Here is a 26,426-nt window from a genome sequence, read left to right as displayed (position 1 = left end):
TTCTCCCCATAACCGTGTGGGTTTCCTCCAGGTGTTCTGGTTTTCTCCCAGTCCAAAGACTACTGGTTGGCACGTTAATTGGTCATTATAAATTGTCCCATGATTAGGGTTGGATTAAATCAGGGGATTGCTGGGCGGCATGGCTCAAAGGGCAGCTGTATCTCAATAAATAATTAAACAAACAACACATAGATGCATTTGTGCCATTGGTGAAATACTATCTAAATTGGGGGGGGGGGTGGAGAAAGTTTTCATTCATGTTCTTTCTGACCACCAACAACAAAAGTTTGGCTGAAGTAAACAGTCCACTTTCATTTTATACGAGACTTCATGCTCTGTGAGAAGAGATAATATCCCAATGTGAGTACAAGTAATGACATTGTGAAGGGCAGATAAATGTCTTTGCTTTCACCATTTTAGCTCTTTATGGATCGCATTGACATTAAAGCCATTTCCCCCCTCCCTCAGGCTAGGGAATTTATTTAAAGAAAAAAGAAATACACTTTTGCTGCTAACTTCTTTACAATGTCCCTTACTTGTGAGTAGCTCTTGGCTCTTACTAGTCAGCATCTGAGCAAAAAGTCATCAACTAAAATATTCTCTGCACGGATGTGTTTCCGAACCTGCAGAGCATTTCCAGTCATTTCTGTTTTTATCACAAACAAATGTACCCATTTTCAATTATTTTTCAGCCCTGCTTGCTGGCTCTGATTTTCCTAAATCTGGACATCACCCAATCTGAACTTTAAATTAAATTCTTGCCTCAGCATAACACAATATATTCCGTATGGTGCAGGCACTTCACAAATACCGTACTTCCACCGAGAGAGGTGCAAAATTGCCATAAACTCTCAACTCAAAGAGATGAACGCCCTGCTTCAATGCTGGTCACGAAACTGAATCTCAAGACAGTTCAATGCTCAAGTAATTTGCTTAAGGTGAAAGGATCCCTGTTCTTGCTTTGTACCCGAATTATTGAGTGACCTGAGTTGCTCAAGCATCAGAAGGTGAAGAATGCAGTTGATGGAATCCAATCAGAAACCTCCTTTTAGCTAATGGACAAGTATTCAGTTAAGCTTGCCTGATTTTCCTGCATTGCTTGAATTCGGGAGTTGGAAGAGAAAAATGTGTCCACAAACTTGTCAACTCCAGATTACATGTCAAGTAAAAATGAAATCTTTCAACTTAGAATCAAATATGGAAAGCAAACTGGCAATTGAATTGAATTGACTATTTCTTACATCCTTCACATACATGAGTAAAAATCTTTACATTATGTCTCCATCTAAATGTGTAATCATAGTAATTTATCATAAATAGAACAGTCAATGTAATATAGAGTACACTCAAATCAGCGTGAGTTCATCAGTCTGATGGCCTAGTGGAAGAAGATGTCCCGAGCCTATTGGTTCTGGCTTTTATGCTGCGGTACCGCTTCCTGGATGGTAGCGGGTGGAATAGATTGTGGTTGGCATGGCTTGGGTCCCCAATGATCCAATGGGCCCTTTTTACACACCTGTCCTTGTAAATTTCCTGAATAGTGGGAAGTTCACAACTACAGATGTGCTGGGCTGTCCACACCACTCTCTGCAAAGTCCTGCGATGAAGGGAGATACAGTTCCCATACCAGGCAGTGATGCAGCCAGTCAGGATGCTCTCAATTGTGCCCTTGTAGAAAGTTCTTAGGATTTGGTGGTCCATACCAAACTTTCTCAACCATCAGAGTGAAAGAATATCAATTCCTCTGATACATCCCATCAGTCTATGTGAAAAACAACGATAATTCTCAAGGCTTTTTCCTCAAACCACACACTCACACGGAGGCTGCGGGAGGGACACAACTAGGTCAAAAGGCATTTAATATTCATTTGTGCATGCAAAGCCATAGATCTTTCCAAGATGAGGTATGCTTTTCCACATCTCTTGGGGGACTAACCAATGGCCACTGGGTCCCTTGCATGAACAATGTTCATGGAATAGGTCCTCAAGAATTCCAAATAATTCTTGATCAACTACATGCCACCAAACATCGCAGTAAACATTGTTGGGGCCCACCAGCATTGATTACATCTGTGTCCCAATCCCCTAACAAGAGCCTTAAAGTCATAACCTCACCCAATCAGAGCCTGGCCTTTATTGTCCAACCCCCAAGATCTCTCTCAACCATTTTTCATTCCCAAAAAATCCAGAATCTCCAACTTACCTATTCTAAATGGAGAAAATGTCCACACACAGTTCTCACTGCAGCAGGGTTTTTGCACATGGCTGTGCATTGTGTCCTTTACACAAGAAAGATAGGCCCTGATACACACTCCTGGAGTACCTCATCCTTTAAAGCAGCGGTCCCCAACCACCGGGCCGCGGACCGGTACCGGGCCGCAAAGCATGTGCTACCTGGCCGTGAGGAAACGATATGAGTCAGCTGCACCTTTCCTCATTCCCTGTCACACACTGTTGAACTTGAACATAGGGTTGCCAACTGTCCCATATTTGCCGGGACATCCCGTATATTGGGCTAAATTGGTTTGTCCTGTTTTTCCCCAGCTAAGGTAGAGCATTCCGATGAAACCTTTCATGCTGAAATGGCGTGAAGCGAAGAAGCGATTACCATTAATTTATATGGGAAAAATTGTGTTCCCAGACCCAAAAAATAACCTAACAAATCATACCAAATAGCACATAAAACCAAAAATAAATAACACTAACATATCGTAAAAGCAAGATTGATATGATAAATACACAGCCTATATAAATTAGAAATAATGTATGTACAGTGTAGTCAGGAAGATGAAGGCAAAACCGATTTGTGGGGAAAAAATCGGCACGTCACGCATGCGCACACAGGTGCCCGCGCAAGGCTTTATGGTCATGGTAGTCTTTCCTGGGGTAAAGTGTCCCGGGATTTAACTGCTACTTTTGTCCCTTATTTGGGAGTGAGAAAGTTGGCAACCCTAACTGTAAAAGACATGTTGAGGTGAGTTTAACCCTACTTGAACACACCACACCCCCCCCCCCCCCCCCCCAGGTCAGCCGGTCCACAAGAATATTGTCAATATTAAACCACTCCGTGGTGCAAAAAAGGTTGGGGACCCCTGCTTTAAAGTGCAGAAGTTGTCAACTTCCATAAAGGATGGTATTTGTACATTTGGCATATTTTAATTCAAGCTTATGTTAATGAAAAATTTATTTGATTTACACTGAAGGAAATGAAGTAAGAAAATATAAAGGCCATGTTTAAAATGATATTCCATTTCAGTTGAAATTCTCATATGTCTAATAGATAATGGCCCAAATTACCTTCCTAATGTGAATTTAGACCATATTTGTAAATTAGTAGATTTTATTTCATATTTTCATTGTAAGAAATAATTTGGAAGATAATTTATGCAGCACCATATTTCATTTCCTGTATGGTACATTTCATCACACATTTAATAGAACAGCTGCTTTTAGATACAGACTCCAATTTAACAGAAGAACACGTTATGCTTCTCAGTTAAATAGGGTCATCGCAAGCTGGATTTGAGTAAGCCTGAAATTCCACATCTCTTTAATAGTATTATTTCTTCATTGCACATTATTCCACATAAATACAAAGGAACAATATTTTAATTGTTTTTTCAAACATAATTTCTGATACTGGATATCCATTTTATTGCAGGTCTCATATGGAGATTTAAACTAATAGGCTTGACAGATGTCTACATACACGAGTCTGCCAAATATTTGTAACCAGCCAACTAATTAGCTGGAGCATCAGTGGTGAAGCACTTTCTTGGAACCTTATATTAGTTTTATGGTCTGAAATAAATTGTTTTAAAATTATTTTACTTCCTAAACTATATATCACAATGACTTTATTTACCAACCAAGGTTTTGTATGCTGCACTGTCATGTTTGCATTATAGAGAAATATTACAATGCCATACATCAATATACACCCAATTCTACTGCAACCCGCCTTCTAAACCCCACCACCCCAGCCCCTGATGTTGCTTCCACACTAAACTAATAAAATTTATGCACAGTTTATGAACTTAGTTTTCACTAAGATTAGGGCCATAAGACAATGACCAATGATATTTTTCCTCCCCATCTCCCAGCCCACATGGTGAATCATCTAAGGATCTCCATGGCTATGGCCTGAATACAGAACTACTTCTAGTTTCTCTCGTCTTGTCACTCATGCCCTTTCTGAACTCACCTTGCCCACAAGTCCATCTTCCAGCTCCCTTGACCACATTCCCATGGAAATGCCAATCATCTACCCTCTCTTCCTGAACCACCACCACACCACCCCCCCCCCCCCCATACCCAGTATTGGTAATTCTTCCTTTTCTTCAGTTTATTTCAGGCTACTGCTGCATCACGGTTAGCGTGACGCTTTTGCAGCTCGGGGAATTCCAGAGTTCAGTTTTGGTGCTATCTGCAAGGCGTTTGTACATTCTCCCCGTGAGCCGCATGGGTTTCCTCCAAGTGTTCCAGTTTCCTCCCACAGTCCAAAGATGTACCGGTTAGTAGGTTAATTGACCATTATAAATTGTCGTACGATACCGCTAGGGTTAAATTGGTGGGTTGCTAGGTGGTGTAGCTTGTTGGGCCAGAAGGGCCTGTTTTGTGATGCATCTCTAAATAATGTCCCTCATCCCTTCAAATTTGCTATCGTCTTTTCCCCATAAAAACTTTGGGCACCCCACTTCCAACCACCTTTTCCTCAAATTCTTAAATGAAAGTTAACCTTTAAATTCATACCCACCCTTTGAGAACACCTTGTTTAAATCTCTGCTATTAAAAGTTTCTTCTCTTTCTCTAGTATCAAAACATTTTACTAATGTCAGTGAAGACATCCTATCTGGACAATAGAAAGGTCATCTATTCCATCTCATTGATCTCAACCTTTATATAGCCTTCAATTCATCTAATTTTTCTGATGCCATACCAGCACCCTCCAGTTGCCTCTACCATACTTGTTAGGTTCCATTCTTATCTATCCTAACTTGTCATCTACAACTGCTTCGCTTTCTATACCTCCATTATTACCTCGACTGCACTTCCAAGGATTAATCATTGACACCTTTCTTCAGATCACCAACTTGTCAAACAGCAAGGAGAGCAGGAATTTCATCCAAAGTTCATAGCAAATTTTACTTTACTTTATTGTCGCCAAACAATTGATACTAGAGCGTACAATCATTACAGCGATATTTGATTCTGCACTTCCCTCTCCCTGGATTACAAATCGATAGTATTAAAAATTTTAATTATAAATCATAAATAGGAAATAGAAAAGGGAAAGTAAGGTACTGCAAAAGAAAAAACCAAAAAAAAAAAAGAAAAAAAAAACGAGAGGCAGGTCCGGATATTCGGAGGGTACGGCCCAGATCCGGGTCAGGATCCGTTCAGCAGTCTTATCACAGTTGGAAAGAAGCTGTTCCCAAATCTGGCCATGTGAGTCTTCAAGCTCCTAAGCCTTCTCTCCGAGGGAAGAGGGATGAAAAGTGTGTTGGCTGGGTGGGTCGTGTCCTTGATTATCCTGGCAGCACTGCTCCAACAGCGTGTGGTATAAAGAGAGTCTAAGGCCAGAAGGTTGGTTTGTGTGATGTGCTGGGCTGTGTTAAATTTATTATTTATTAATAAATTTATCAAATTACATTTTCTCACAGGCATACACAATAAATCCAAGAAACAATTAATGAAAACCCATACCTAACAGTACAGAGAAACTAATGTGCAAAATAAACTGTACAATTACACAAAATACAATAAACTAGTAAGCAATAATTGAGAACTTGAGATGAAGAGTCCTTGAAAGCAAGTCCATAATTTCTGGTGGGCTCAGTATGTGGTGGAACATTTCAGTGATGGGGCGAGTGAAGTCAAGTGAAGTCATTCCCTCTGGTTCAAGAGCCTGATGGTTGAGGTTCCTAAACCTGGTGGTGTGGGTCCTGAGGCTCCTGTACCTTCTTCCTGATGGCAGCGGTGAGAGGAGACTATGACCTAGGTGGTGGGGGTCTTTGCTGATGAATGCTGCCTTCCTGTGACAGTGCTCCATGGGGTGGGCTTTACCCATGATGGATTGGGCTGTATCCACTACGTTTTCCCTAGGATTGTCTGTTCAAAGGCATTGGTGTTTCCATGACAAAGTCAGCTGAATGAGATCATTCACATTGACCCAGTGGAGGCTTGGATCATATATTCATACCATCACTGGAGTACCAACATTCAGAGTTAAGAGAGCTATGGAGTGCAATGGTCTGGCTGCTGGCAAATGGGACTAGGTTAAAATAGCTGGGCCAAAAGACCCATTAGTGCTATAGTGCTCTGTGACTTCACAGTCACCCACAACTCAAATTCATCTCCTGTTTAGACTCATCATCCATGTCATTATATGTAATTATTTCAATACATGGTTAGCTGGCCTCTCTTCCTCCATCCTCTGCACACTTGAGGTCACTTGAGGTCATCTGATGTCCTAACTCATACCAATTCCCATTCTCTCATTGTTCTCTCTCTCTCTCTCTCTTTAATCTCCTGTAGCTCTATATCATTCTCCTTAATTTCTGGACTCAATCTTATCCAAATTTAAATGCTCCGTCATTAGAAGAAACAAGAAATTTTGCAGATGCTGGAAATCCAGAGTAAACACACGCAAACAAAATGCTTGAGGAACTCAGGCCAAATAGCATCTATGGAAAGCAATACCGAGATGTTGTTGTTTTGGTCTGATACACTTCATCACATCCTTAGTGGAAGACCCTTTAGTTGTCAAGGTTCTAAATTCCCTCTCTCCCTTTCTTTACTTAAAAAATATCAAAAAGTGGATGATCAAAATGCTTCACTGAATGTTTTAAACACTGAAGCATTTTAGTCATCCACTTTTCCATACATTTTTTAAACTAGCTAGTTTTTTAAAAAATTCTACTCAATAATATTGTGAGGAGTTTTGTTATGAAATATCCCAAAAGATATTATGGTTTCTGCTCTGTACCAATGGGGCATTTATACATGTATAAAATATGAATGTATCAAGGCTCTATAACTAAATTCTACTCGTAAGCAAAACAGAAGGACACAATGACTGATTTAGGCAGTTTTAAAGGGTTATCTTAAGGTGTAAAATCTTAGAGGACATGGACAATTGAAGGCATGGCCATGAATGATGGAACAATTTAGGGATATACTAGAAACCAGAATTGGATGATTATCAAACTCTGGGGAGCTTCACAATTGTTCAATTTTCAGTACACAAGAGTGTAAAGAAGAACAAAATTATTGTTATGCTGGATCTGATGTGGAACATAAAATAACAAGATAAAGAGCACAATAAATATAAATACACAAGATAGCTTGTACACATTGATTGCATGTTCTTAAGTGATGCTTGGCACAGGAGTAACTATGCAATTGACTGACAAGAAGTAATAAAGTAGTGGTGGTTGGGCATGTAGAGGGATAGGTTAGAGGGTGGAGGCGTTGATCAGGTTTGCTGCTTGGGGAAAGTAACTTGTTGACTCTGGTGGTCCTGGCATGGATGCAGTGTAGCCTCATCCCTGATGGGAGAGGGTCTATGAGCAGGGTGCATGAGATCCGCCATTGTGTTACTGGCCCTTTGCTGGCACCTTTCAGCATACATGTCCTTGAAGACAGGTAGGCTGGTGCCAGTGATCTGTTGTGTAGTTTTGACCATCTGTTGTAAAGTAATGGACAGAAGCAACAAGCTAATGAAGGGATTTGAACACAAGAGGTAGCATTTTAAATTGGAGGCTCTGCACAAATTAACCCGGAGACATTATTAGAGTAGGAACCAAATGCAGTCAATGAGGACAAGAGTGATCGATGAATAGAATTGAAGTCTTGCAGCAAAATCAAACACCTCAGGAGTTTGAAATATGTTCAGACTCTACTTTGTGTTGTAATAACAAGTTATCACAAAGATAATTTTTTGTTTATTGATATATTACCCAAATTAACTGGAAGTAAATTTAAGGGCAATTTTCTTCCCGAAGATCTGGTATTAAATTGAAATATTCTAGGCATTTTTCAATTATTATTCATTGATAGACAAATTCATTTGACATTTAATGCACTATAGCATATTTATGGTTTAAAAGCAAAGTGTATTTTTTTCCAAACATTGAACTGAGATAAAAGTTTTAAAATTAGATCATATAGTGATATTAACAAGATAAACAGACAAATAATCCCATGAAATTCAATCAAGTGACAGAGGAAGTAATAATAGTGAAGTATCAACTTATTTTGCTCACATCTGTTGATAATATATTAGTTTAAATACTCAAGGAAAATACTAGTATTATTTTCTCATGATAGCTTAAACAATTATTGATGCAACTAAAAAAAATCTAAAATTTTTAACTAGCATTTTAGTTGGCAGCATTTTACAGTAAGTTAAAATTTCAGACTGAAAATATTCACAAATTCACAACATAAAAGGAACAATTTACCAAGTGCTAGCATATTGCCAACTCGTGGGAAAATCTTTCATTATTTTGTTACGCCCAAGGCAATTTTGGATAGCAAGCTTCACTATCACTGTAGAATTCAAATCCTGGCCATCATAATATCAGAGTAGACATGCCTTAAAGTCATATAGTACAGAAAACAGGCCCTTCAGCCCATCATGTCCATGCTGACCCATCAAATATCTGCACCAGGGCTTCCCAACTTTTTTTTTATATATACCACAGAATTTTACCACTACAAGGCGTCTGTGGATCCTTGTTTGGAAACCCCTGATCTATACTAATCCTATTTACAATTGCTTGGCCGATAGCCAACTATGCATAGGCTATTCAAGTGCTAGATGAGATATTTGTAAGTGTTGAGAGAGTACCTTCCTCCATCACACAATAGATGTCTTCGCATACTGATTAAATGCCACCTCATCCAATCTTTATAATGTCAACAATGCATTTCATCAGTTCCCATAGATCAGCAGCTGCACTTCCTCCCCACTTTCCAAACAGAACACACTGAACTGCACCTTCTTCCCCCACTTGCCAGACAGGGCACTTCCTCCCTCTCCTCCTTCCCAGACAGGACGCACCGAAATGCACTTCCTCCCCCCTTCCCAAACAGAACATATTCAGAAAGTCAGTTAACAGGCTAATCTCAGGACGACAAAATATTTTGAAACGTTTTGAAAGGTGAAACAAAATGTTCCATTGAAAGAAGAAAGCTAAGCATTTAATTGACGATATTATGACTAGCTAATGGAATTTACAACTATCACATTCTACTCAGAGTAACAAAAAAAATGAGCACGGCATTAAATATCCATCATGTTCCTTCAGATGTAAATGACAGTGACATAGAAATTAGATGACCAGAAAGAAATCTTTCATGACAAGGCCACAAAATGTGCTGTCTTCAACATGTGCTGCCATACAAAGGGCAAGGAAACAGAATGAACTGGAAATGGCATCAATATCATTCAAGTCTGTATTCGCCTTATCTTCGATCTGAAGTGGTATAGCACTGCCCCTGAAAGCCAATGGCTTAGGTCCTACTTCAAGTTCCTTTGCACAAATGAGTCAGAACCAAGTTTTGTTAACAGCTAAACTATTGATCCTCATAAAATGTTGGAATATCCTACACTAGATAAGCGGCATGCTATTCATCCCCTTGTATTAATCTGCAGGTCACTGAAACTTTACCCAGTCCTACCTTCTAATTGCCTTAACCTCTAAAGATTTACCTGCTATCTTTCCCACCCACTCAGCTGAGAGTCAGCAAGTTACTGCTGGTATCTGCAGACTGCAGATAACACTCAAGTGAGGCTGGTGTGCTCCTGTTGTAGCTTCTTTCTGGGACAAAACTTTTTCTATGCCTTGTCGTCATTTATTTGAGAAATATGGATATTGTTTACCAGAAAGTTTAAGCTTTGCTCACTCGGGAGGAAGGAGAAACACAATGCGTCTTACCTTTTTGTGCCAAAGTTTAGGCACCTTTCCTCAATAAAGCATGCAACAAAACAAATGTTGACAAAAATAATGAAGAAATAAAATAAGTAATGAAACAAAAAAAGTGTAACATTAAAGATGTAAAAAAGCAAGGCCAAACGAACAATCTCATATGTTTTCCCAATATCATTGAAAAATCTCAAAAAATATCTGAATTAAAAAGCTAAAGATGGTTGGAAATTCTTTTGACATCTTATAATAATCACAAGTGAATATTGTGCTTGCAGTTCCATCAATGTATTACATAGACCTAGACTAATACAGACCTTTCAAAGAGGCACCACTTGATGCTCCCTGAATATCCTTTACCTAATTCATTGTTCAAAACCACCAATTCTCTTCTCCATTTCATGCTTACTGAGCAATTCGTTAAACACAACTATAATGTTTATTTTAACCAGCGTTCTTTGATTTTTTTTTTAAATCTTTGTGAAATGGATGGATTCATTATCTTAAAATGCAAACAACAGGAATTCTGCAGATGCTGGAAACTCAAGCAACACACATCAAAGTTGCTGGTGAACGCAGCAGGCCAGGCAGCATCTCTAGGAAGAGGTACAGTCGACGTTGGGTCTCGGCCTGAAACGTCGGCCGATTGATTCATTATCTGATATTTTCCATCGTAAAACAAGATGCTGGATAGATTTTCAGCAGAAATGATTGTCAATCTGCCATTTCGAGAAGGACTGAGGCAAATCTTTGGTGGGAATGAGCTCAAGGTCACAGTAAGAATGTGGGCCAAGACAATCAAAGAACAAATAGGAGCAAGAGTACATCATCTGGCCTTCGCACATGCTCCACCATTTATGATCATAACTAATTTTTCTGTGAGATTTCTTGCCCTTCCCCCCCCCAAACCCCTTGAATGTGTGAGTGTTCAGAAAACTATCGATCATTGTTTTGAATAAATACAACAATAGAGCCTCCACAGCGACTTGGGCTAAAGAATTTCAAAGATTCATCGCCCTCTGAAAAAAAATTCTTCTCTCCTCAGTTGTAAATGCCTTCCCCTCATTCTAAAATAGTTCTAGGCTGCACAGCCAGAGCTAACTTTGCCCCTGGTTCTAAGAATCTTGGAAGTTACGATGAGATCTCCTTTTATTCTTCGAAACTCTAGGTCACATCATCCCAGTCTACTCAATCCCTCCTCATGTGATCTTCTCATAATAAAAGGCAAATGTACTATTTGCCCTCCAAAATATCTTGCTGCATCTGCATGTTGGCCTTCAATGACTTGTATACCACTAGGCCTTTTTGAACTCAATGCTCACCAATCTTTCATCAACTCAATAATACTTTCCTTTTCCGTTATGTGATGAACAGAACAGATAAAGAATTTTGTACTTCGGTAGAGGCTCACAAAATAGAGTTAGTGTGTTTACTATCAGGAGTAGGTGACAATGATTTCGTGAGGGAACCAAATGAAAATATTCATACTCCATTTTCAAACTTTCATGACTGTCGAAAAAGAAAGATCGCAGCAATAATTCTGCTCGGAGGCCACCAAAATTCCCAGGAATTGTGCATACTTTCTGCCAAAACTAATAAAAGTTTTGCAATTTTTGTGCAAAAACATGAATCACAGTGAACTGTTTTGGGGCTAGATGAGAGGTTATTTCATATCCACACAATATACACATGCTTTAAGGGCTCCGTTTTGTCTTTGTTTTCAGCTTTGATATTGCCCAGTTTTCTTTTCCTGTTGTCTTTGATTAATATTTTGATCAAAGGCAAGTGGTTTCCTTCTGAATGGATTCATTTGAAAGTGGCTAACCTGCAGAGGAAATGCCAGAGAGCTCAGCCTGCATTGTGATATCGTATAAATGACTTATTTTGGCAGACGTAATGCAAATTGAAATCAGCAAACCAGATGGAATCATTAAAGTACTTAAAAGCTTGAATACCTGTAGCCTGATTGGCCCTTTAATAGATGTCACACTTCAGGTGGTAGGGGATGAAAGAAAGGTTAACAAGATGATCATAGTGAATATATTATCTGAATGGTAGAACTCCCACTAGCTCTGCAACTCCTTCCCCCTCCCCCCCCCATCTCCTCCTCTTTCTCAGGGACTCTTTGCAAAAATGTGTATAATTTTCTAATATAGTATTTGTAATCATCTGCAGCCTCAGCTGGAATTTGCAGACACTATGAAGGAAAGATTAAATGAGGATTTGTTGGTTGGTGTTTTGGAGAGGCACAACAGAAAACCCTTTCACAAGAACCCCATTATATGAGATGCTGCCTTTGACAGCCAATTAGCAAAAGCTTTAAAGCAAGAGCTTTGTTTGTAAAAACCATTAATGAAGTCAAATGTGCGTCTGCAGTTAATCAATATGTATAAAATGCTATTCTCCCCTCTTTCATACATTTCTTTAAATTGGTCTTACACTCAACATTTCAGCCAACCCCATCATGGGCACTGGCCTCCCACCAATGAGAACATCTTCAAAAGGTATTGCCTCAAAGGCAGCATCCATCACCAAGGCCCCCATCATCCAGGATATTTTTTCCCCTCATTTCCACCATCAAAAGCCTAAAGGCACAGTCAACTTTTAGTAGTAGCCAAAACTTTTAGTGACCCCTCCACTACCACACTTCTAAATACTATCTATTTTGCTTTTTTTTTCACTATTTTATTATATTTCTTAATGTAACTTCTAGTATTTTTATGTATTGCAGACCACTGTAGCTGCAGAACAGCAAATTTCACATATCAGTGATAATAAACCTGATCCTCATTACTTGCCATGTTTAGTCCATTTTGAGACAATTCCATGTGACGGTTTCCCTAGAGATATGAACAGAATGAAAAACAAGCTGCTAGAGGAATTCAGTGGGGTCTCAACCCAAAATGTTGATTATCCATTCCTCCCCACAGATACCAGTTGACCAAGTTCTTTCTGTAACTTGGTTCTGGCACTGTACTCTTAAACCTGCATATTTCTGCAAGCACAGCAGGTTTGCTAATGATGACAGCTTGACAAATTGTCACTGATGAATCTTATTGCTATTCCATCAAGGTGATCACTTCGTTGGAGATCACGGTTCCACGGCAGAGTCAGTTAATGCAAGGGGTGGCGCCAGAAAACCCTGTGGGAGGCTCTTAGGAGTCCCGCATAAGGGTGCATTTCTGCAAGATAATGGAGCAGCATTAACTGATTTAATGAAAAGCATTTAGAATCTCACGTACTCTTTTCCTTCAGAGACCAAAAGCAATCCTTTTGAGGATCAGTTAGTTCAGGGTGTCTAGTAACTTGGTACATCAAAATTGCACCAATGTTCTGTAGTTAAAGTCCACAATGGGCCAATGGAACTGCACAGTAGAACATGATCTATGTAGAGTTTTTCATATTTCAGTAACATTTGTGTAATAATGCCAGTATATTGTTTAAGCATTCTTTGTTTACACAATTTATTATGGGTCATATGTAAGACTGGATGAACTAGGCTTATACTCACTGGAATTTAGAAGATTGAGGGGGGATCTGACTGAAACGTATAAAATCCTAAAGGGATTGGACAGGCTAGATGCAGGAAGATTGTTCCCGATGTTGGGGAAGTCCAGAACGAGGGGTCACAGTTTGAGGATAAAGGGGAAGCCTTTTAGGACTGAGATTAGGAAAAACTTCTTCACACAGAGAGTGATGAATCAGTGGAATTCTCTGCCACAGGAAACAGTTGAGGCCAGTTCACTGGCTATATTTAAGAGGGAGTTAGATATGGCCCTTGTGGCTAAAGGGATCAGGGGGTATGGGGGGGGGGGGGAAGGCTGGTACATGGTTCTGAGTCGGATGATCAGCCATAATCATACTGAATGGCGGTGCAGGCTCAAAGGGCCGAATGGTCTACTCCTGCACCTATTTTCTATGTTTCTAGTATGTGAATGGCATACATCATGTCACCACATCATATGTGAGCTGTTCACTAAAAGAAACCAGGTACATGAGTATCCCCAGCTCCCGTGTTTTGCTTTTGATTCGTTTCTGGAGTTACAAAATCTACACAACTAATGAGCCTCAGTCTAGCTCCAGAAGAATCCCCATACTGCACATTTTTCTTAACAAAATCATTTAGAGCCAAGCTCAATGGCAAGTAGCCACAAGAACTGCTTTATAATTTCAATTGGCCAATTCTTGCCCATCAATTGAGATAAAAATTAGCATCTTTGGACCTGCAGCTGGCACTTGGCAAAGGTTTGCAACTTGATAACAGAAACATGATACATGCCAAAGTAACCAACACCATCTCGTTTTTGGGGCAGACGTCACAACAGTTTAAGGAACTAAAACTGGCTTTTACTTGTTGATGCAAGTCAGCTGCATTATTTTAAGGACAGCTTTTCTCTGAAATCCAAGCAGAATTATTCTATAATGGCCTCTGATAAGTGAATCAAAACAAAAACAATTGTTAACAACAGGAATTCTGCAGATGCTGGAAATTCAAGCAACACACATCAAGGTTGCTGGTGAATGCAGCAGGCCAGGCAGCATCTCTAGGAAAAGGTACAGTCGACGTTTCAGGCCGAGACCCTTCGTCAGGACTAACTGAAAGAAGAGCTATAAGAGATTTGAAAGTGGGAGGGAGAGGGGGAGATCCAAAATGATAGGAGAAGACAGGAGGGGGAGGGATGGAGCCAAGAGCTGGACAGGGATTGGCAAAGGGGATATAAGAGGATCATGGGACAGGCAGTCCGGGGAGAAAGACTGGGGGTGGGAAGAGAGAGAACCCAGGGCATGGGCAAAGGGTATAGTCAGAGGGACAGAGGGAGAAAAAGGAGAGTGAGAGAAAGAATGTGTGTATAAAAATAAATAACGGATGGGGTAAGAGGGGGAGGTGGGGCATTAGCGGAAACAATTGTTAGGAGGACGAGTACGTTGTGCTTTTCTAACCATATGGCACAAACAGACTTCGATGTAGGGAATGAATTTCCAAGCACAATTTCTTTGTTGACCAGGAAAAGAAGAACAGTATGCACAATTTGCACCAAATGATAATAAACCTGCCAGTGCCTTTTGAATGGTTGACTGAGCTCTTGTCCATTGTATTCCTGCTGACATACAGTTCAGTGACTATAATCGGTTTTCTCCAGGTGCTGTGGTTTCCTTCTACATTCCAAAGACATTAGGTTAAGTGAGCTTTAGGCATCCTACATTGGTGCCAGAAGCATGTCAATATTTGAGAGATGCCCAGTATAATCCTTGCTGATTTAATTTGATACAAATGATGTATTTTACTCTACATTTTGATTTTGTTTTCACTACTACTGGTATCACCCATTCTTTTAAGCAGCATTTCATAACATGGGACAAATAAATCTAATCTTACATTATGCCTAGCGGATTTACTCAGGAGAAGCTCAGTATTTACTAATTAGGGCAGAGAAAGACAGCCAGGTCCTTTTGAACATCGAGTGATTTGAAATGAAAGGTCCAGGGTCATGAACAGTTCTAATAAAGTAACCATAGATCCGTTCTAGTGCAAGAAGAATTTGAAAACCGAATACTCAAAGGTCAAAATGATTTGTAAAAGAATCAGAGCAAAATAAAGGACAAATCAAATGGGAGATATGAAATGCTGCTTAAAAGGATGGGTGATACCAGTAGCAATGAAAAACAAATTATGATTTTGAAACAAAAAGAACAAATGGTGAACTTTTTATATAAAAGGTCGGATAGAGTTGTTCGCTGATTTTGGCAATTCATTTGCAAACATTTCATCACTGTACGAGGTGTCATCAGTGTACTGTAAATTTGTGTTCACCCCCGTACCTAGAAAGATTTGTCAATGAATTGCCAAGATCAGAGAACAACTCAACCCAACCATCAAAAAAAAACCCGCACTACACATCTGAATTGTTTCCAAATTTTGAAAGGTGAGAAATGGGAAGATGCTCATGTTTGGATGTTTGTGCACATGCAACTGCTAAAAGCATTTTAGAAGACAAGTGATATGTGGGTCTTTATTTTGAGAGTTTTTGAGTCACATTCAAACAAGGGATTCGGTTCAGCCACACCTGAAGTATTGTCTATGATTGTCTCCTTATCTAAAGTAGTTATGTACTTCAGAGTGGAGTGAGAATTCACCAGATTGGCTCCTGGTGTTTCTTCTGTTATACGAAGAGTGACTAAGTTGGCCAAGTCTCCATTCTCTACAGCTTAAAGAACTAAGTTACATCATTGAGCAATTCAAAAAGTCTGAAAGAGCACAACAAGGATGCTCCCCTAGATATGTCTAGAATTAGGGTGTCATATTCTCAAAATATGCATTACCCATTTAGAGCCAAAGTACAGAAAAATTTCTTCACTAAACAGTCTTTGGAATTCTCCAGTCTGGAAGACCATAGATACACAATCATTGCTGTTAAAAAAGAGAGCAGTAGATTTCTGGATACTTGTGGAATCGGGATATTGGGATAGGTACTAGTTAGTTGACCAGTGATGACCTTGTTGAACTGTAGAACAGAACTGGCCTAATCCTGCTCATGTTCTGCCCCCAACCCATTTTTAAAAGTACTTAAGCAAATTCAATGGTGTATTTTTTTTTAAGCAAATCAAATTAATGCTCGAAGGTACACATTTTCATTACGAATTGAGCAGTGGAATATGATTAACTGGACATTGCTGCCAACAAGCCTAGACAGACTGACCTCATTCTCTGTTGTATCATTTGATTCAGTGTCAAAGAATCACTTTGCAGAGATTTCAAATCAATTCTCCAAATCCTCTGCCCCGGGGAGAAGGAGCCCGTTTAGATACTTCAGTGACAATTCAGAAACTATTTGTTGTAGAAACTCAGAAGTTACTCTAGTACCTAAAAAATGAGATAAAATAGCTTTGTGACACATCCTAATACATGCAAAAGTCCTATTAAGATCTCGATCTTCCTTTGCAAGGTTTACACAACGGTATTGTTAAGCTTCCCTATACAGTGTCAGTTTCAGTGTAATGGCACTATATTGATTTGTTGTAATTCCTTGCAGCTTCAACATTGAACCTCATGGGTGTAATCTCCGTAAAAAGCAGCTAAGTGGACATACAATAGAAACAGCACTTTCCCCAGCTCCAGGCTGGAATTGTCACACAAAGCATGCCGCAGGTGTTGAGAGGCGAGGTGGTGTGTGCAGTAGTTGAGAGGTGAGGGAGGATGGGCAGGTGTAGGAGAGTGCCTTTGTGCAAGGAGGCCATCAAGATCCTCCTGGGTTCACAATCCTAGTAACAGTTTGCTCAGGAAGAGTAACACTAGAGTAACACTAGAGAGCAGTTTGTGAATGCTGGTACATTGGTGAAGCCTGTACTGCTGGAAACTTTCTGCGCCCACTCTGATTGATCCTGTGGTCTGAGGGAAACATTAAATATATATTTTCTCCTCTAGTATGGAGTCTGGGTGACCTGTCTGCTGCCTCAGTGAGCAGCAAATTGTGAGATTTGACAGGTCAGCAGAATTAGCCCAGAACAATCCTGAGGCTAGGAAGTAGAGAGTGACAGTGAACATGACCTCTATCGGCAAGGCACATGTCAAGCTATATTTGAAGTCCTAGGAAAACAAATGATGTTTGACCCTTCAGGGGAATGGAAGTGGTTAAATACTCAGTTATTCGATAAGCAAGCATAGTGATGTCTCAGACCAGTGGAGTTGAAACTCAAACTGGAGACAAATGCTGCATGTTGAATGATGGTTGATGCTATTTTGAGAGAAATTTTATTACAGAGAAAGGATAGTATAATCCCACTGAAGAGTCAGGAATCAAACTTTGCAATGAGCCCCAAGATACCTAGAGGTCGGGATAGTGACGGATTTCCAACTTCATAGCATTTTCTTCTGAGTTGCGTGAAAGTATTTCAAGACCATAGAACTCAAAAAGAATGTTCTTATTTAGATTTTCTTCTTCAAATCCTTTAAAAGTTTTCAACTTTTTGTCGATTGGCACAAGAGAAACTGGTGCCCAGAGTGCCAATTTTTGGAAAGTTGCAGCAATCTACAGCTGAATATTAAGGGATCCGAGTTAGACAGTCATCACACTTGGAGTATTCCACTGATTTGAATAGTTTATTTTTATGGAACCAAGTATTTCCCTATGAACCAGGCTCTGAGATACTTTAACTTCCAGGATGGGGGTGGGTGGGTGCAAGGTTGTGCAAAGAGTCTGATAACTGAGGATGTGAGCAGTGCAATGGAAAACTAGCAGCTTTCAATCTCACGTGATTCAATTTGCAATAATCAGAGAGCGTATGAATGAAGATCATGTCATTTTGGACCAGGAAGGAATAAGAAAAGTCTTCGCTAGAAATGTCGTGAATCCCATCATCCCCAAAATATCAAGTTTAACCTCATGCTAGTATCTAGGACAACAGTTAATGGATGTTCAACTCTGACTTCAGCCCCTGTGGAATTTATGGTAGTGAGAGTGTGGCGAAACAGAGAGAGGTGCAGAGAGCAAAGAAAAGTTGCACTGAAGATTTACCCCAAAGCCCTCTGGCAATAGTCTGAATAGCCAACCTCCATTCTTAGGTTTTGGTTTAATTCACGATCTATTCCCAGAATAAGGCAAAGACAAGTTTTAGGTGTTTTCCCCAGCATCAGTTTTAGTCTGGGCCTGTAGCTTTGATCTGGATCCAATCCAGTGTTGCCTTCCTTTTCATTACCACTACTGACTGTTTCAAACAAAATTGTAACAGCTCCCAGAAAGCAAAGCATTCTGATCAGAAACAGAAAGAGAACAGAAGTTGGATGCCAAAGTCAGTTTTGCATTTGTGTCAGCTGCATCAACTACTCACGAAATAAAAATTCAATATAGCATATTTTTGAATGATTGTTGACATTCATTTTGCTGAGTGAAATTTATAATCTTGAGGTGCTAAAGGGAAATAAAAGTACAACAATTGCAAATATTGTTATCCATCTGTGACAAAAAGACATTTTTTTTGCGGAGAAAAATAAGAGCACAACTCTCCACACAATACTCAGTAGTTCTTGATTCCATTGTAACATTCTCACAAAAACCAGATTTTATTGTGAAGTGTTGATTTAGGTTTAACGGCTGGAACATTTACTGTAATTATAATTCATTACTTTGAAAATGATGCAGACTCGACAATAACAAATGCTTGAAAGTTACAATTCAATATCTTCCCGATTTGCAGACCTGGAACATGGAATTACAGTATCTTGAATTCATGACCCTTGTTTTGATTTAATGGAGAAAGGTCATGGAAAAATTCACTGATGCATGTCAGAGTTTCCCACTCTTCTGAAATATTGATCAGATTCTTGTCAGACTGTTTGATTAAAAGAAGCATAACAATTTTACTGAAGAGGATGTTGCTGAGCAACATCAAGACAGACAAGCAAGGGTCTTTTGGTTACACTGAAAATTTATGACCAAGAGTTCTCTATTCTACTTCAAAACAGCCTTTTACTTCGGATTGCCATTATTAAAAGTACGTTTTTCACTTCCACATTTAATACAATATCTTAATAATAAAGTTATTAGTACTATATCTCAATTGATTCCTTTCAAGTTTCTCTCCCCACATATTGAGCATCCACTGAATCTAATTTCATAACCTCTGTGGACTCGGACTTGGAGAATTGGAATAGCTTTTATTCAGTCCATTGCAATAAAAGGTAAATTAATTTTTTTTTTAAATAGGAAAGTGACTAAATGCAAGGTTTATACATTTCAAAGAGTATTGTCCTTTCATTGCTTTGCTGGGTAGTGAAAGTACATCTACATAGAGAAATGTCTCACAGCATTAGGTGATGGTGACAGTGATGGTGGGGAATAACTGGTCAATACCAGCAGAGACAAAAATTGAAAGATAAATTTTATCTATTTTATGGGACGATGGGTGTTGAATTTATGGGGATCAATCTATAGTGTGTATGTATATAATATATAAAATCTAGTAAAATATTTCCCACATCCCACATTGACATAATAAATTTCATTGAACTATTAAATATTTCCTTGTACCATACTGGAATAAATTCAATCAAAATAGTTTAGCTGAAGGCAAGGTCCCCTGCAACTCTTCACTTGGGAGGAAAGAGGCTTGATGATTAGGCTACCCAACTCTGGTTTGGGGAAAAGGGAGTGTGACAAGTCCAGCTTTACCATCTGAGTGGTTGGAAGTCAGGGAGTGTAATGCAGAACACAAGAAAATCTGCAGATGCTGGAAATCCAAACAACACATACGAAATGCTCAAGGAACTCAGCAGGCCAGGTAGCATCTATGGAAAAGAGTAAACAGTCAATATTTCGGGCTGAGACCTTTCATCAGGACTGATGAAGGGTCTCAGCCTGAAATGGTGATTATTCACTCTTTTCTATAGATGCTGCCTGGCCCGCTGAATTCCTCCAGCATTTTGTGTGTGTTGGAAAGTAATCTAGATGAGTCATCAAAACTCAGAAAAAAATTTTAAAGTCAGGACAAATATTAAAGTAATACATTCAAAAGAACGGCATACGAGGCCATTTGCAGAATTAAAATGGGACTCCAAGAACCTTGAAGTCAGTTCTAAAAGGCACAATGGCTTTAGGAAGGATAGGATCATTTCAGTTAGCTGCTGTTGTCAATGTGATGCAAAACAATCAGAATCAGGTTTATTATCACCGGCATGTGACATGAAATCTGTTAACTTAGCAGCAGCAGTTCAATGCAATACATAATCTAGAATAAATAAATAAATAACTGCATATTTATATTGAACAGATTAAAATCATGCAAGAACAGAAATAATATACATTTAAAAAGTGAGGTAGTTTTCACAGGTTCAATATCCATTTAGGAATCGGATGGCAGAAGGGAAGAAGCTGTTTCTGAATGGCAGAGTGTGTGCCTTCACGCTTCTGTACCTCCTACCTGATGGTAGCAATGAGAAGAGGGCATGCCCCGAGTGCTGGGGGTCCTTAATAATAGACACTGCCTTTCTGAGACACCGCTCCTTGAAGATATCCCAGGTACTTTGTAAGCCAGTACCCAAGATGGATTCTGGATAATCAGGAGTTTATGGAGATGGGAATCAGGGAGGACCAAGGAGAACACTAGAGAAGGCCAACCTGGAGGTGATACTGCAACGTTTTAGGCTTGAGTGAAAGCTTTGGATATGATATTGGTTTTGCTGGTGAATTATTTCTTGGAAGGAAGCGGAACTGAAATATTTAGTTGTTTATCAAGGAGAAGGCAGCCAAGGAGATGGAACTAATTAGTATTAGAAATAATTCTGATATTAAGACTGATACAAATCTTTAGATTAGGCAGAGCAGGATGTGTAAATTCTATTGTCAAATTGTTATATCTCTCACAACCAGTATAATATCTACTAAATTAGACAGCTTTAACTTAATTATCTGTCATACATTGTGAGAATAAATGATTAATATGCATGCATTAGAAAATTTAAAACCAAATCAAAGGACAGTGACACCTACAAACAGATTTTTTGTTTTGTGCAATGTTCTAAGTTTACGTACCTTGGCTTTATTTATTGAGCAATGGAGAGCATTGTTTTCTTGGTCGTACAGCAAACTGAAATCTAATGTACCCAGGGTGGCTGGAAAAGGAAAGGAGATGGCTTTACCATCAGCAAAAAAATAAACACCAAATAAAAATTGTAATTTGCAAATACCCAAGAATATCCCATGGTGAAAAGTAAGGTGACATTCTAATCAATAAACAATTATTCATGCACACCCAAGGTTAAGCACAGTTACATACAAGTTCAGACATTTTTATTCTACATGATGCAGATCACGTCCAATTCCCTTAAGTTTTAATTGTATTAACTTATCACATAAAATTTAAGTTTTTATTAAATTCATCGGTAATGTGTATAATTTCCAATGCAAGAGCATGCTTTGGATAAGTGCACCAAATAGAGATCATGTTAAAATTGAAAATAAGCATCAATATTTACAATTCCATTGCTTTTGCCAGTGCAATCAGAGATCAAATGTAATACTGAAAGGTATTAAGAGCAGGAGGAAAATTGCAGCATTCAACACCAGCATGAAGTAGTATGTGTTCACTGAGTTAGAATAAATGTGCAGGCGGAAGTATGAAAATTTCATGGAATTACAACTATAAAAGGAAGAAGTGGAGTGAATTGGAGTTTGTGTCAGCTATCAGAAGTGCTACATCATTGAGGGGGCAAAAAAATTACAACTTTGCTGATTCCTGTGCCCCCCTGTTTAAAAAAAAGCATCAACATTCACAAGGGCTAGACAGAATTGAGAAATTAAGTCAACCCCTTTGCAACTTAAAGTAAACCTTGAAATTCATCTGACACAGACACTGCAGATGCTGGAAAACTATGAGCTCCGCTAGGGTCACTCTACAAACCTAATGGCAACTTGGTGTAACATCCAGAATTTGGCATGCAGCTGTTTTCTGCTGCTCCCAACCAATTCTAGGAGCTCCTGATGGTCTTGTGAGCATGGAACCTCACTGTATCTCATATAAGCAATGTTATAACATAACATAAATAGGAAGAGTAGGCCATCTGGCCCATTGAGCCTGCTCCACCATTCAATAAGATCATGGCTGATCTGACTATGGACTCATCTCCACCTACCTGCCTTTTCCCCATAACCCTCAATTCCCCGACCATGCAAAAATCTATCCAACTTACCTTAAGTATATTTACTGAGGTAGCCTCCACTGCTTCATTGGGCAGAGAATGCCACAGATTCACCACTCTTTGGGAGAAGCAGTTCCTCCTCATCTCCATCTTAAATTTACTTCCATGAATCTTGAGGCTATGTCCCCTAGTTCTAGTCTCACCTACCAGTGGAAACAACTTTCCTGCCTCTACCTTATCTATCCTTTTATAATTTTGTGTGTTTCTATAAGATCTCCTCTCATTTTTCTGAATTCCAGCGAAGTACTGTCCCAGGTGACTTAATCTCTCCTCATAGTCTAATTCCCCCCCATCTCTGGAATCAACCTGGTGAACCTTCTCTGCACCACCACCAAAGCCAGTATATCCTTCAAGGAAAGAGACCAGAACTGCATGCAGTACTCCAGATGCAGCTTCACCAGTACCCTATACAGTTGCAGCATAAACTCCCTGCTCTTACACTCAATCCCTCTAGTAATGAAGGCCAACGTTCCATTTGCCCTCTTGATAGCCTGCTGCACCTGCAAACCAACCTTTTGTAATTCATGCACAAACACTCCCAAGTCCTTCTGCACAGCAGCATACTGCAATTTTTTACCATTTAAATAATGATCTGATCTTCTATTTTTTCCTTCTAAGGTGGATGACCTCGCATTTACCAACATTCATCGTTAATGAATATCTGGAACTGTTGCAGGCCCAGCACCAAGCCCTGCAATACACCACTCACTGCCAACCAGAGAAACACCCATGTATCCCAACTCTGCTTTCTATTGGTTAACGAATTCTCTATCCATGCTATTAGATCACCCCAACTCTATGCATCGTTATCTTATGGATAAGTCTTTTATGTGGCACCTTATCAAAAGCCTTCTGGAAATCCAAGTAATGTCCATCTGTTCCCCTCAATCCACTGAGCTAGTTATATCCTCGAAGAACTCTAGTAAGTTTGTCAAACTGTACCTTCCTTTGCTGATTCCCTGCTGTGTTTTCCTGATGGATACATTTTCCCCCCGGTGCCTCACTGTTTCTTCTTTAATGATAGCTACAAGTATTGTCCAAATTACAGATGCTAAACTAACTGGTGTATAGTTATCTGCCTTTTGGCCTACATCCTTTTTTGACAGTGGGTTAATCTGATGAATTTGACCAGGTTAAATGTGAAGTATTAGCATTAAATTTTAGACAGTGTCCCATGGAAAACTGCAATTTGGCAAAAAAAAAAGTCAGATTAAGTTGATTGCCTGCAAGACAGTGGAAGTGGTTACACAGGGAAAGAAACAGATCTAGATACTGTGCAGTCTCAGAAAATAACTTGGAACCATGAAAGTTAGCTAAAAGTATTAAGCTTCCTCTACTTACAATTCTAGTGGAATCTGCATGGCAGGTCTGAAATGGACAAGGTACACAAGAGGTCTCCTATGGTAGACAGGTGCTACAATCTTCAATGTATGCTACTGTGGTTTTGGTATTCCTGACAGGGTTAAAACCCATGGGATCAGAGTCTGTAGATTCTGGAGCAGATGTTTTTTTTGGGTAAGTATAATGTTCAGTGTGATAGAAGTCATACAAATTAGGATTGACTTGATTGTTTGGAAATCCCAATATAATTGGCCCCAGCTTTCCTGGCATCATTTATCATCCAACAACACTGTACTAGAAGATGACTATGTGTGGACAAAATGGATCTCGGTTGTGACATAATTATGGTTAACAGAACCATTAACAATGACAATGTAATCCCATGCTTGAAAAATGGCCATAACAGCAGTACATTAATTGCAAACACCTTTGAATCTACATCAGATTTAGTCAATGCCTTCGGGAAAAGAGGAAGGAGAATATGACATCTGATACAAAATAACAGAGACATTAAAAATATTTGAATTCCAAACAATACAAGATGCACTGTTTTTACTCTTCAACACAAGCAAAAGCAACATTGACAAGCTGCCATGAACATGCACATGCATAGAAAAACAAAATGCCCTGCTGCAAAAACATAATGCCAATATCCATATCCCATTAGCACGGTCATAAGCTAGCTGACGGTTTGACCTTGCAGCAAAATAAGATTGTAGGAGTTTTTTTTAATGATTTTTTCCCCAATCTTGACTAATTGAATCACATTGCATTATTTTTAAAATGTCATTATATTTTGGGTGTAGATTTAATTGTTTTTGGCAGAATGTTTGTAAAAGTAATTTTTAGCAGCACTGTCAGTGTAGTTGAGTGCTATGAATAAAAGGTACTTTGATAAAGTTGATGCAATCTCAACAGGCTGAACAGCCTCCTTCTGTACTGGTGAATTCTCAATGTTTCCTCATCAGTCTAACCTAAATGTGGATATAAAATGGCCACTTTATTAGATACACCTGTACACATGCTCATTGATGCAAACATCTAATCAGCCAATCACCTGGCAGCAACTCTGCATAAAAGCATGCAGACATGGTCAAGAGGTTCAGTTGTTGTTCAGACCAAATATCAGAATAGGGGAATAAATGTCATCTAAGTAACCTTGATCATGGGTTTATGTTGGTGCAGACAGGATGATTCGATCATCTCTGAAACTGCTGATCTCCTAGGATTTTCACACAGTCTCTAGATTTTACAGAGAATGCTGTGAAAAACAAAAAAAAAAAAAGGAGACATCCAGTGAATGGCAGTTCCTTGGGCAAAAACACCTCATTAATGAAAGAGGACAGAGGAGAAAGGCCAGGCTAATTCAAGCTGACAGGAAGGTGACAGTAACTCAGATAACCGCGTACTACAACAAGGGTGTGCAGAAGAGCGTTTCTGAATGCACAACACAACTAACTTTGAAGTGGATGGCCTATAGCAGCAGAAGACCACAAACACACTCAGTGGCCAATTTGGTGCAGGGGGTGCCCAATAAAGTAGCTACTGAGTGCAGATCAGTTGAGGATGTGGTCAGAGAAATGGCAGATGTCACTGTTGGTCAGAAAAACAAACTACCGTCTACCAGTGAATTTGAATGAACCAAGGACAGTGGAAGCAGACTGACTAATTGTCTTTGTTCTTGCCCTGAGGAAGGAGATGGAGGCTGCCATTTTATGAAGAGACTGTGTTCTCCATTTTGTGAGCTTAAGTCACTTGGCTTGACGAGTGTTTTAAAGTCGACACAATTATGCTCCAGTTAATCTGCTGGACTAGGGATCATTTCCCAATAAGTAATGTGCTTTGGTTGGATATAACATGCAGGTTTTTGACTGTTGCGGTCTGTATTTGCCATGCGTGATTCAAGCTGGTTGCTGATTGAGAACAAAGAGCCATAAATTACTGACTGTCACTTGTTGGGAAGAGCTCAGTAAATGGATACTGGCTTGGAGCACAGCCAATACAAAATGTGTTAAAGGTCAGATACATGACCTGTAGCCAATGACACTGAAATGCAATATTGGAATTAGTAAGAAATGAATATAAAAGCTGATGCTTCAAGTGTGCAGGCAGCAATGACTCTGCAGGAGATTTACCATCATGGATGTGAGGTACTCTACAGACGTGGAGATTCATGGACGGGATTATAAGGAATATGTGAGTAGCAACAAAGATTCCTTTTCAACTGGTAATATCTTTCCTATTCTTTGACAGTTCATGGAAAAATCAGGAAAACTTAGGTGTGCACACAGGTATATCGTTGTTTTTCTATTGAGACAGTAAAGATAATTGTCAGTAATTACAGATTCTCTCTGTGCCTCCCTGACCATTATTACAAGGTGTGATTCTTATAACAGAGCTTAGTGTAGACAAGTCCAGTGTTGCATTTCAAGAGTCAAATACAAGGGGAAGGTGTGCAGTAA

The 26,426-nt window shown here is 39.3% G+C and overlaps 1 protein-coding gene across 1 annotated transcript in view; it reads right to left on the bottom strand.

Annotated features, from left to right (window-relative positions):
* The window catches only part of LOC140187869 (double C2-like domain-containing protein beta), a 290,217-nt gene that overhangs the window by 214,252 nt on the left and 49,539 nt on the right, over positions 1-26,426 (bottom strand). Inside the window, exon 2 of the mRNA XM_072243665.1 lies at positions 21,458-21,537. Within this exon, the coding sequence (XP_072099766.1) occupies positions 21,458-21,537 (80 nt within the window). The remainder of the gene's footprint in view (positions 1-21,457; positions 21,538-26,426) is intronic.

This window comes from Mobula birostris, chromosome 25, assembly GCF_030028105.1.
Source record: "Mobula birostris isolate sMobBir1 chromosome 25, sMobBir1.hap1, whole genome shotgun sequence".
NCBI lineage: Eukaryota > Metazoa > Chordata > Chondrichthyes > Myliobatiformes > Myliobatidae > Mobula > Mobula birostris.
Note: the sequence above shows the minus strand (reverse complement) of the source record. Positions and strands in the feature narration are given on the sequence as shown.